This window comes from Salmo salar, chromosome ssa26 (assembly GCF_905237065.1).
Source record: "Salmo salar chromosome ssa26, Ssal_v3.1, whole genome shotgun sequence".
NCBI lineage: Eukaryota > Metazoa > Chordata > Actinopteri > Salmoniformes > Salmonidae > Salmo > Salmo salar.
Window position 1 is genome coordinate 34822123 of NC_059467.1, and position 12399 is coordinate 34834521.

The 12399-nt window shown below is 45.1% G+C and overlaps 1 protein-coding gene across 1 annotated transcript in view; it reads left to right on the forward strand.

Moving 5' to 3' along the window:
* LOC106562621 (ADAMTS-like protein 5) overlaps window positions 1-12399 on the forward strand; it is a 61507-nt gene that overhangs the window by 41073 nt on the left and 8035 nt on the right. The window contains exons 7-10 of the mRNA XM_045708199.1: window positions 2718-2838; window positions 6527-6613; window positions 8208-8371; window positions 11909-12107. Coding sequence (XP_045564155.1) covers window positions 2718-2838; window positions 6527-6613; window positions 8208-8371; window positions 11909-12107 — 571 coding nt within the window. The remainder of the gene's footprint in view (window positions 1-2717; window positions 2839-6526; window positions 6614-8207; window positions 8372-11908; window positions 12108-12399) is intronic.

Genomic DNA, 12399 nt, shown 5'->3' on the forward strand with positions numbered 1-12399 from the left:
GGATAGACGGAGCAAAATAAATGTCAAGGGCTGACATTCCTTGTGGCTTTCTTTTATAACTAATTGATGTTTAGTCAAAGCTGGATTCATGAGGTTTTGAGAAGGGAACACTAATTAATGGTACTTGCTGCACTCTAAGAAACAGAATGTACAAACAGCGTCAACAGAATGTTAATCTAGGCCCATAAATGCTGTGTGTGTGTGTGTGTGTGTGTGTGTGTGTGTGTGTGTGTGTGTGTGTGTGTGTGTGTGTGTGTGTGTGTGTGTGTGTGTGTGTGTGTGTGTGTGTGTGTGTGTGTGTGTGTGTGTTCTGAGGGTCAAAGCAGATCCCACCAAACTCTAAGCTCTGGCCCTCCGCCACAGTATTCTCAACCTAAGTGGTTCCTGCAGGACAGTGACGAGTGTTCAAGCAGCAGAGAAAGACACACACAGACATAAACATGTTGTTGCTCTGTGTATATGGAACAATGCAACAGGGGATGCATAAGGGGCCCTTTCAGGGACACACGAGCACACACACACCTCAGTAATAGGGTTCTCTCATCCCCCCACACACCTCAGTAATAGGGTTCTCCCATCCCCCCCACACACACACCTCAGTAATAGGGTTCTCTCATCCCCCCCACACACACACCTCAGTAATAGGGTTCTCCCATCCCCCCCACACACACCTCAGTAATAGGGTTCTCCCGTCCCCCACACACACACACCTCAGTAATAGGGTTCTCCCATCCCCCCCACACACACACCTCAGTAATAGGGTTCTCCCATCCCCCCCACACACACACACCTCAGTAATGGGGTTCTCCCATCCCCCCCACACACACCTCAGTAATAGGGTTCTCCCATCCCCCACACACACACCTCAGTAATAGGGTTCTCTCATCCCCCACACACACCTCAGTAATAGGGTTCTCCCATCCCCCACACACACACACCTCAGTAATAGGGTTCTCTCATCCCCCACACACACCTCAGTAATAGGGTTCTCTCATCCCCCACACACACCTCAGTAATAGGGTTCTCCCATCCCCCACACACACACCTCAGTAATAGGGTTCTCTCATCCCCCACACACACCTCAGTAATAGGGTTCTCCCATCCCCCACACACACCTCAGTAATAGGGTTCTCCCATCCCCCACACACACACCTCAGTAATAGGGTTCTCCCATCCCCCCACACACACATCTCAGTATTAGGGTTCTCCCATCCCCCCCACACACCTCAGTAATAGGGTTCTCTCATCCCCCACACACCTCAGTAATAGGGTTCTCCCATCCCCCCCACACACACACCTCAGTAATAGGGTTCTCCCATCCCCACACACACACACCTCAGTAATAGGGTTCTCTCATCCCCCCACACACACCTCAGTAATAGGGTTCTCTCATCCCCCCACACACCTCAGTAATAGGGTTCTCTCATCCCCCACACACCTCAGTAATAGGGTTCTCCCATCCCCCCACACACACACCTCAGTAATAGGGTTCTCCCATCCCCCACACACACCTCAGTAATAGGGTTCTCCCATCCCCCCACACACACACCTCAGTAATAGGGTTCTCTCATCCCCCACACACACCTCAGTAATAGGGTTCTCCCATCCCCCCCACACACACACACTGTCTGTTTACATGACACACCCCTGACTTCTTATGGGACCTTTGACCCGTCAATCATCACCCCTGAACTTTAGGCCTGGACTGATATATTGGGGGTCAGCCTGCCCAAGCCAGGGTCAGAGGTCAGTCCCACTTTTACAGAGAAAGGAGAAAACAACTAGACTTTTCCATAGGCTCTTTTCTGCCAAAGGATTACCGACTCTGAACTCCCTGACGTGGTGTGAATGTGTCACGATGAAAACCCAGTCATAAAGCTGTGTGTCTGAGGCATAGTAAAAGAGCCTGTCCAGTCTAATCAGGTACCCGGAGTGATCGTCCCTTAAAGGTAGACTCAGCGATATGACATAAATGCAGAAAGTAAACAGCAGAGTGGGTCAATTTCCGCAACAACTAAGAGCATTGAAGAGCGAGACACAAATTCTCAGCCATTTTGGTCCCGTGGCTCCCACGTTGTAATAGCGTAAAGCGAACCCGTGTACATACGCAGATGCTGTGTGTGACTGTGTGAGAGGGAAGTCTTGCATCTCGCTCATCTCAATATCTGCGGTGCTGCTTGTGGCATTTCACTGAGTCTACGTTTAACAAGTCCATCAGCAGTTGGAGGTGCTCTGTTTTTCAGGTGGTATCTTGGGGTGCTGTATTTGGTTTTCAACCTTGATTTGTTTTTGCTTTGTCTGTTATGTCTGTCTGGTTTTATGTTCATTGTCTCTGTGTTGTCTTTTTCTGTGTTGTCTGATCGTTGCCTGTGTGTTGTCTTTTTCTGTGTTGTCTGATCGTTGCCTGTGTGTTGTCTGATCATTGCCTGTGTGTTGTCTGAACGTTGCTTGTGTGTTGCCCTGTGTGCTGCCTGTGTGTTGTCTGATCATTGCCTGTGTGTTGTCTGAACGTTGCTTGTGTGTTGCCCTGTGTGCTGCCTGTGTGTTGTCTGATCATTGCCTGTGTGTTGTCTGAACGTTGCTTGTGTGTTGCCCTGTGTGTTGCCTGTGTGTTGTCTGAACGTTGCTTGTGGGTTGTCTGAACGTTGCCTGTGCGTTGCCTGTGTGCTGCCTGTGCGTTGTCTGAACGTTGCCTGTGTGTTGTCTGTGTTGTGCAGGCACCGGGCTGTGACCTGATCCTGGGCTCGGACCAGCAGGAGGATGCCTGTATGGTGTGTGGAGGACAGAACTCCACCTGTCTACACCACAGGAGTGTGTACCAGAATGCACAGGGAGCAGGTACACATGCACACAACCTCGAAGCATAGACAGAGCAAACAAAATGTCAAAGGCTGACACACTGAATGTACAAAACATTAGAAACTTCCTGATATTTGGTTGCACCCCCCTCAATCTGTCGGGCATGGACTCTACAAGGTGTTGAAAGCATTCTACAGGGATGCTGGCCCATGATAACTCCAATGCTTCCCATGGTTGTGTCAAGTTGACTGGATGTCCTTTGGGTGGTGGACCATTGATTCACACAGGAAACTGTTGAGCGTGAAAAACCCAGTAGCGGTGCAGTTCTTGACACAAACCGGTGCACCTGGCACCTACTATCATACCCCGTTCAAAGACACTTCAATCTTTTGTCTTGACCATTCACCCTCTGAATGGCACACACACACCCTCCATGTCTGAATTGTCTCAAGGCTTAAAACCCCTTCTTTGATCTGTCTCCTCTCCTTCATCTACACTGATTGAAGTGGATTTAACAGGTGACATCAATAAGGGATCATAGAATTCACTTGGTCAGTGTATGTCATGGAAAGAGCAGGTGTTCCTAATGTTTTGTACACTCAGTGTATATGTTTAGTCAAAGCTGGATTCATGAGGTTTTGAGAAGGGAACACTAATTAATGGTACTTGCTGCACTCTAAGAAACAGAATGTACAAACAGCGTCAACAGAATGTTACTCTAGGCCCATAAATGCTGTGTGTGTGTGTGTGTGTGTGTGTGTGTGTGTGTGTGTGTGTGTGTGTGTGTGAGGGTCAAAGCAGAGACCCCCAAACTCTAAGCTCTGGCCCCCTGCCACAGTATTCTCAACCTAAATGGTTCCTGCAGGACAGTGACGAGTGTTCAAGCAGCAGAGAAAGACACACACACGTGCACTCTGTCTCTATCAAAGGCAGACACAGGCACCCAAACAAGAATAAATCCCCCCTCCACACAGACACATATACACATGCGCGCACACACACAGACACACACACACATACAGACACACACACAGAGCGGCCAACACCTCTGGCGTGTGATTTGGCACTGCGCTCCATTCTGAAACAGAATCCTCTCTTGAGCTGGCGCCGCGTGTGGGCACAGTGACTGAAGAGAGACTGTACTGCTTCATGATGGTTCAGCTTGAGTGAGGAGACAACATGGAGATAAAGGAGGCTTTGTTTGAGTGCCTGGGCAGCCTAGGAGGGCTTGCTGGGTTTTCTCTCCTCCTGCAGCTGTGTGTCCCAATGAGGCATAACAGATTTGATGCCGCTGGGTGTAATCATTGCTTCCCACAGGGTCAAAAGCCAAGGGCCCAGAGAACTCATCACGGTCAAGCTATACATACATTTATATTCTAATCATTTAGCAGACGCGCTTATCCAGAGTGACTTACAGTAGTGACTTCATACATTTAAATTCTAGTGATTTAGCAGACGCGCTTATCCAGAGTGACTTACAGTAGTGACTTCATACATTTAAATTCTAGTGATTTAGCAGACGCGCTTATCCAGAGTGACTTACAGTAGTGACTTCATACATTTATATTCTACTCATTTAGCAGACGCGCTTATCCAGAGTGACTTCATACATTTATCTTACCTTTTCTAACTCTATAAGATCTTCTTAAGGGCAGGCACATCTGGTGTGCAGGTGTTTGTTCCAGCCCAGTACTAACTCACCAGATTCAAATAACCATCACGGTCAGGCTATAACTCTCTAATGTTAACCGGAGGCGGAACAGAACCCTGACTCAAGGTTGATAACTCAAACCCTACAGCTGAACTCTACAGGATAGGCACCTTTGTGGCCAAATTGTGTGAAGATCTTTGTTCCAGCCTAGCACTAACACAAAAATACATCTTGATCAGTTTCATAACTCTACAGCCCTGTGCAGATCTATCAAATAGATCTAGATCAGTTTCATAACTCTACAGCCCTGTGCAGATCTATCAAATACATCTAGATCAGTTCATAACTCTACAGCCCTGTGCAGATCTATCAAATACATCTAGATCAGTTTCATAACTCTACAGACCTGTGCTGATCTATCAAATACATCTAGATCAGTTTCATAACTCTACAGCCCTGTGCAGATCTATCAAATACATCTAGATCCGTTTCATAACTCTACAGCCCTGTGCAGATCTATCACATACATCTAGATCAGTTCATAACTCTACAGACCTGTGCTGATCTATCAAATACATCTAGATCAGTTTCATAACTCTACAGCCCTGTGCAGATCTATCACATACATCTAGATCAGTTTCATAACTCTACAGACCTGTGCTGATCTATCAAATACATCTAGATCAGTTTCATAACTCTACAGCCCTGTGCAGATCTATCAAATACATCTAGATCAGTTTCATAACTCTACAGCCCTGCGCAGATCTATCACATACATCTAGATCAGTTCATAACTCTACAGACCTGTGCTGATCTATCAAATACATCTAGATCAGTTTCATAACTCTACAGCCCTGTGCAGATCTATCAAATACATCTAGATCAGTTTCATAACTCTACAGACCTGTGCTGATCTATCAAATACATCTAGATCAGTTTCATAACTCTACAGCCCTGTGCAGATCTATCAAATACATCTAGATCAGTTTCATAACTCTACAGCCCTGCGCAGATCTATCACATACATCTAGATCAGTTCATAACTCTACAGCCCTGTGCTGATCTATCAAATACATCTAGATCAGTTTCATAACTCTACAGCCCTGTGCAGATCTATCAAATACATCTAGATCAGTTTCATAACTCTACAGCCCTGTGCAGATCTATCAAATACATCTAGATCAGTTTCATAACTCTACAGCCCTGTGCAGATCTATCACATACATCTAGATCAGTTTCATAACTCTACAGCCATGTGGTGTAGAGCTGACGTAAGGAGAGACGAGACAAAACTAGACAGTTGAAGAGTTTTGTGTTGTAGAACAGCTGACTTACTCCAGCTCTTCACACAACATGGCAAAATCTTTGCGATCCGATGGAATTCATTCATTTTCAATGGAGACAGTCTGAACCATAGAGATATATAGAGGACTCTGGATGGATATAACCAGTCCGCACCACAGCATTGCATCTGCTGCATTAGGCGGTGGTGTTTTGATGAAAGTTTGCATGAGTTGGATTTGTCCTACTTTTGCTTTGATTTTGGCCATGCTACAACCACCGGAATTTGAATTAAAAGCTATTTCATGGCATTTTTAACAGTACAGTACCTACTAACTCGAAACAAGTACAACCACACAGTGATGTAAGCTTGCATAGAAAACGTTTTGGGGTTTTAGATGTTGCTAGATGTTTGTTTGAACGAGAATGTCCTGAACACAGCTGAACTTATTAAGGGTAGGCCCCTCCGGGGTCTGCAGGCCTTTGTGCTAGCCCAGCACTAACACACGAGATTCATTAAAAAAACTCTAACTCAGGTTCATAACTAAGTCTATTGCTGAACCATAGAGATAGATAGAGGACTCTAGATGGATATAACCCATTTTATCATGGACATTGCAATTGCAACGGCTTCCTCCGTTTTAAACTAGCCAATGATTAGAGCATTGTCTTCAGATTTGCTTGTGTTTATCTACATCATTAATGTTACCCAGTCTCTAAATGAATGGTTTCTACTTGTCTCCCACTGGTGTAATATCTGTCTTAATGAATGTCTCTGTACTCTGTTGGCTATAGCGGGTCCGTTTGGGTACAATGAAGTGACCATGATCCCAGCTGGAGCTACTCACATCCGTGTCACCGATAACAGCAGGAACTATCTGGGTAAGAGATGGCTCAGCTTGACAGATGCACACACACACACTGGGAATGAGCTGTCACACAAGGACAGCATCAATGTTCTGTATATCATTAACTATATACAATACATACACAGACAGCCTCTCAGAAGTGCTGGTTTGACAGAGAATTTGCTTTGAGACTTTTTTATCATCTTCTGTATGTCTGCTATGAGTTTCAACCCACCCAGCCATGGCTATAGAACTCTACCACTTCCCTGACACTTTAAGTAGCCATAATTCTGCTCTCCTCTCATTCCTGTTAGCTTACTGTTACTTCCTGGCACCAGAGACAGATACAGCTCTCTGGTTGATACCCAGCTGCACTCTGGCTGGGCTCTCCAGTCAACACAACACCCAAGGCTATCCATCTATTCTCACCCACATTTACAAGACCGTAATAACGTGACTCCTGAAATGGAAAATGCAGGGTTCCTGAAATGGAACACTCGTAAAGGTTTAATTTGGCCATGGGGCAGGGTGGGGGAACTGGGTGCGGGACAAGGGGGTGGGGAACTGGGGATCTGGCCTTCTGGCAGGCAAGTGGATGTACTTGGTTAGTTCTGATTTGGTTGGAAGATTCCCCCCCCCCAAAAAAATGTACTTCCAAGAGATGGTTTCCCTATTTGTCTGTTCCTGCAACTTGTCACGGTTATGCCAAACAAGGCAATGATGTACTAATGCTACTCTGTTTGGCAAGGCAACTTTGTTACTTTGCTGAATTAAGAAATGTTAAATTGTACGGTTGAGGTTAGTTCCATTTAAATTTAGTAAAGTGGTCCCATGTAGCTCACTTGGTAGAGCATGGCTCTTGCAACGCCAGGGTTGTGGGTTTGATTCCCACATTGGACCAGTACAAAAAAAATGTATGCACTCACTACTCTGTCACTTTGGATGAAAGAGTCTGCTAAATGACTTAAATGCAAGTAGAAATTCCAACTCAGGGCCACCTGAGTGGCGCAGCGGTCGAAGGAACTGCAATGCAGTACTTGAGGCGTCACTTCAGACCCGGGTTCAATCCCATGCTGTGTCACAACCGGCCGTGACCGGGAGTCCCATAGGGCGGCACACAATTGGCCCAGCATTGCCCGGGTTAGGGGAGGGTTTGGCTGGGGGGGGCTTTACTTGGCTCATCTAGCGACTCATTGTTGTGGCTGGCCGGGCACCTGCAGGCTGACTTCAGTCGTCAGTTGAACGGTGTTTCCTCCGACACATTGGTGCTGCTGGCTTCCGGGTTAAGTGGGCGGGTGTTAAGAAGCGCTGTTTGGCGGGTCATGTTTCAGAGGATGCATGACTCGACTTTCACCTCCCGAGCCTGTTGGAGAGTTGCAGCGATGAGACAAGATCGTTATTGGATATGATGAAATTAGGGAGAAAAAAATCCACCTCAAATTTCCCTCATTCCTCAATTGCGATTCCTGAATTGACTGAAAATGAATTGACCCCAACCGTAGCATAATTCAATCAAACACTCTATACATATTATCATCACACAGCCAATTTCAGTCACACTTCACCAATCAGCATTGAAGACCAGACACATTCCCTACCTTCATTCAATCCTTCTCTTCTCCCTGCAGCGCTCCAGAACGGGCGTTCCCAGTTTGTCATTAATGGGAACTGGAAGATCAGTGTTCCTGGGGAGTACAGCGTAGCGGGAACCAAGCTCCTGTACAAGCGCTCTGTGGACACCTGGGAAAGCTTTGAGGTCCCTGGACCCACTATGGAGGACCTGCACGTCATGGTCAGTCTGGTCAAAGTTATGAGGGACAGGAGACGCAATGCAATAACTATACTGAACAACAATATCATCACAACATGCAACAATTTCATAGATTTCTACTGAGTAACAGTTCATATGAGGAAATCAGTCAATTGAAATAGACTCATTAGGCCCTAATCTATGGATTTCACATGACGGGGAGTACAGAAACAAATGGGCCTCAGGATCTCGTTACGGTATTTTAATGCATTCAAATTGCCATTGATAAAATGCTATTGTGTTCAATGTTCGTAGCTTATGCCTGTCCATACCTTAACCCCACCGCCACCATGGGGCAGTCTGTTCACATCAGCCAACCGCTCACCCACACAACAACATATACGTGATCTGTGGTTGGGAGGCTGGTTGGACGTACTACCAAATTCTCTAAAACGACGTTGGAGGCGGCTTATGGTAGAGAAATGAACATTCAATTCTCTGGCAACAGCTCTGGTGGGCATTCGTGCAGTCAACATGCCAATTGCACGCACCTTCAAAACTTGAGACATTTGTGGCATTGTGTTGTGTGACAGAACTGCACATTTTAGAGTGGCCTTTTATTGTCCCCAGCACAAGGTGCACTTGTGTAATGATCATGCTGTTTTATCAGCTTCTTGATATGCCACACCTGTCAGGTGGATGGATTATCTTGACAAAGGAAAAATGCTCACTAACAGGGATGTAAACAAATTTGTGCACAACATTTTAGGGAAATAAGCTTTTTGTGTGTATGGAACATTTCTGAGATTTTTTATTTCAGCTCATGTAACGTGGGACCAACACTTTACATGTTGTGTTTACTGTATATTTTTGTTCAGTGTGTATAGAGACTGCAAACTAACCTTACTAATTAAGGTACACAATGATAGATTTGTTAGTATACTTGTTCAAGCCCCTAGTTTTGTCGCACCTAGACTACTGTTCAGTAGTGTGGTCAGGTGCCACAAAGAGGGACTTATGAAAAGTACAATTGGCTCATAACAAGGCAGCACGTCTGGCCATTAACAGTACACTGGGAGCTGACGTTAATGATATGCATGTCAATCTCTCATGGCTCAAAGTGGAAGAGAGATTGACTTCATCACTACTTGTTTTTGTAAGAAGTGTTTACAAGCTGAATGTACCGAGCTGTTTGTTTAAACTCCAAGTACACACTTCGGACACCCATGCATACCCTACAAGACATACCACCAGAGGTCTCTTCACAGTCCCCAAGTCCAGAACAGACTATGGGAGGTGCACAGTACTACATAGAGCCATGACTACATGGAACTCTATTCTACATCAGGTAACTGATGCAAGCAGTAGAATCAGATTTTAAAAAACAGCTACAAATACACCTTATGGAACAATGGAGTCTGTGAAGAGACACCCACACAGGTACAGACACATGCATACGCACACACGCTAGCACACTCTCTCTGCACACACGTACATTGTAATATTGTTGTATTGTGGTATTATACATTTTGTATTGTAGATATTTAGTGGTGTAATACTGTTATATGACAAACTGTTTATGTGTAATGTAAGTGCCTTAATGTGTTTGGACCACAGGAAGAGTAGCTGCTACCTTGGCAGCAGCTAATGGGGATCCCTAATAATTACAAATACAAAATGCCAATTTAGCAGAACCATTCAGTCTCCTCTCCTATATGTAACTGATGTATATTTTCTTAACGTGTTGTCTTCCATTTGTTATATATTTTTTCAGTATATTGTTGGTATTGACAGTTCCAAACTGGGTGGTTCGAGCCCTGAATACTGATTGGCTGACGGCCGTGGTATATCAGACTGTATACCACGCGTATGACAAAACATTAATTTTTTACTGTTCTAATTACATTGGTAACCAGTTTATAATAGGCACCTCTGGGGTTTGTGTTATATCGCCAATATTGCTTAAAATACAGTGAGGGGAAAAAGGTATTTGATCCCCTGCTGACTTTGTACGTTTGCCCACAGACAAATAAATGATCAGTCTATAATTTTAATGGGAGGTTTATTTGAACAGTGAGAGACAGAATAACAACAAAAAAATCCAGAAAAACGCATGTCAAAAATGTTATAAATTGATTTTCATTTTAATGAGGGAAATAAGTATTTGACCCCCTCTAAATCAGAAAGATTTCTGGCTCCTAATCTCAGCTTGTTACCTGTATAAAAGACACCTGTCCACAGAAGCAATCAAGCAATCAGATTCCAAACTCTCCACCATGGCCAAGACCAAAGAGCTCTCCAAGGATGTCAGGGACAAGATTGTAGACCTACACAAGGCTGGAATGGGCTACAGGACCATCGCCAAGCAGCTTGGTGAGAAGGTGACAACAGTTGGTGCAATTATTTGCAAATGGAAGAAACACAAAAGAACTGTGAATCTCCCTCGGCCTGGGGCTCCATGCAAGATCTCACCTCGTGGAGTTGCAATGATCATGTGAACGGTGAGGAATCAGCCCAGAACTACACGGGAGGATCTTGTCAATGATCTCAAGGCAGCTGGGACCATAGTCACCAAGAAAACAATCGGTAACACACTACGCCATGAAGGACTGAAATCCTGCAGCGCCCGCAAGGTCCCCCTGCTCAAGAAAGCACATATACATGCCTGTCTGAAGTTTGCCAATGAACATCTGAATGATTCAGAGGACAACTGGGTGAAAGTGTTGTGGTCAGATGAGACCAAAATGGAGCCCTTTGGCATCAACTCAACTCGCCATGTTTGGAGGAGGAGGAATGCTGCCTATGACCCCAAGAATACCATCCCCACCGTCAAACATGGAGGTGGAAACATTATGCTTTGTGGGTGTTTTTCTGCTAAGGGGACAGAACAACATCACCGCATCAAAGGGACGATGGACGGGGCCCATGTACCGTCAAATCTTGGGTGAGAACCTCCTTCCCTCAGCCAGGGCATTGAAAATGGGTCGTGGATGGGTATTCCAGCATGACAATGACCCAAACTACACGGCCAAGGAAACAAAGGAGTGGCTCAAGAAGAAGCACATTAAAGTCCTGGAGTGGCCTAGCCAGTCTCCAGACCTTAATCCCATAGAAAATCTGTGGAGGGAGCTGAAGGTTCAAGTTGTCAAAAGTCAGCCTTGAAACCTTAATGACTTGGAGAAGATCTGCAAAGAGGAGTGGGACAAAATCCCTCCTGAGATGTGTGCAAACCTGGTGGCCAACTACAAGAAACGTCTGACCTCTGTGATTGCCAACAAGGGTTTTGCCACCAAGTACTAAGTCATGTTTTGCAGAGGGGTCAAATACTTATTTCCCTCATTAAAATGCAAATCAATTTATAAAATTTTTGACATGCATTTTTCTGGATTTTTTTGTTCTGTCCCTCACTGTTCAAATAAACCTACCATTGAAATTATAGACTGATCATTTCTTTGTCAGTAGGCAAACATACAAAATCAGCAGGGGATCAAATACTTTTTTCCCTCACTGTATACCAGGTATTATAACTATATATATTAAAATATATATCCGTTGTACACTGTGTGGTTGTGTCTGCAGGTGTTGGTGACAGACAGGAACCCGGGGATAGAATACGAGTATTGGCTCCCTCCAGACCGCTACGCTCTGTTCCATGGCAGGAGGAGTCAGCTACGCCAGCCTCACCACACTGCCAGCTACATCCCCTGGGATCACCCCACCACTACTACTACCACTACTACTACTAGGCCTCTCCCTGTCACCACAAGACCCTACTGGGGTAAGACCGCTGACCATTCTTAAAGGGGTAGTTCAGCCAAATTAAAAGAACATTTTGTTTCCTTACCTTGTAAGAAGTCTAAGGACAAAATGCAATCCAGGTTTTGGGTTTGTTTACCTAGGCACTGTCACCAACCGCTAACCTAGCTAGCTAGCATTTTCTAAGCAAAAGCCAATGGACGTCAATGTACCCATTATTAACATGTGTTAAATTTAATGTCCAAAATGTCCATTTAATGTGATGTATGCATTTACATGGGAAAACCTGCCCCTGGTTTCATTCATCCTCTGTT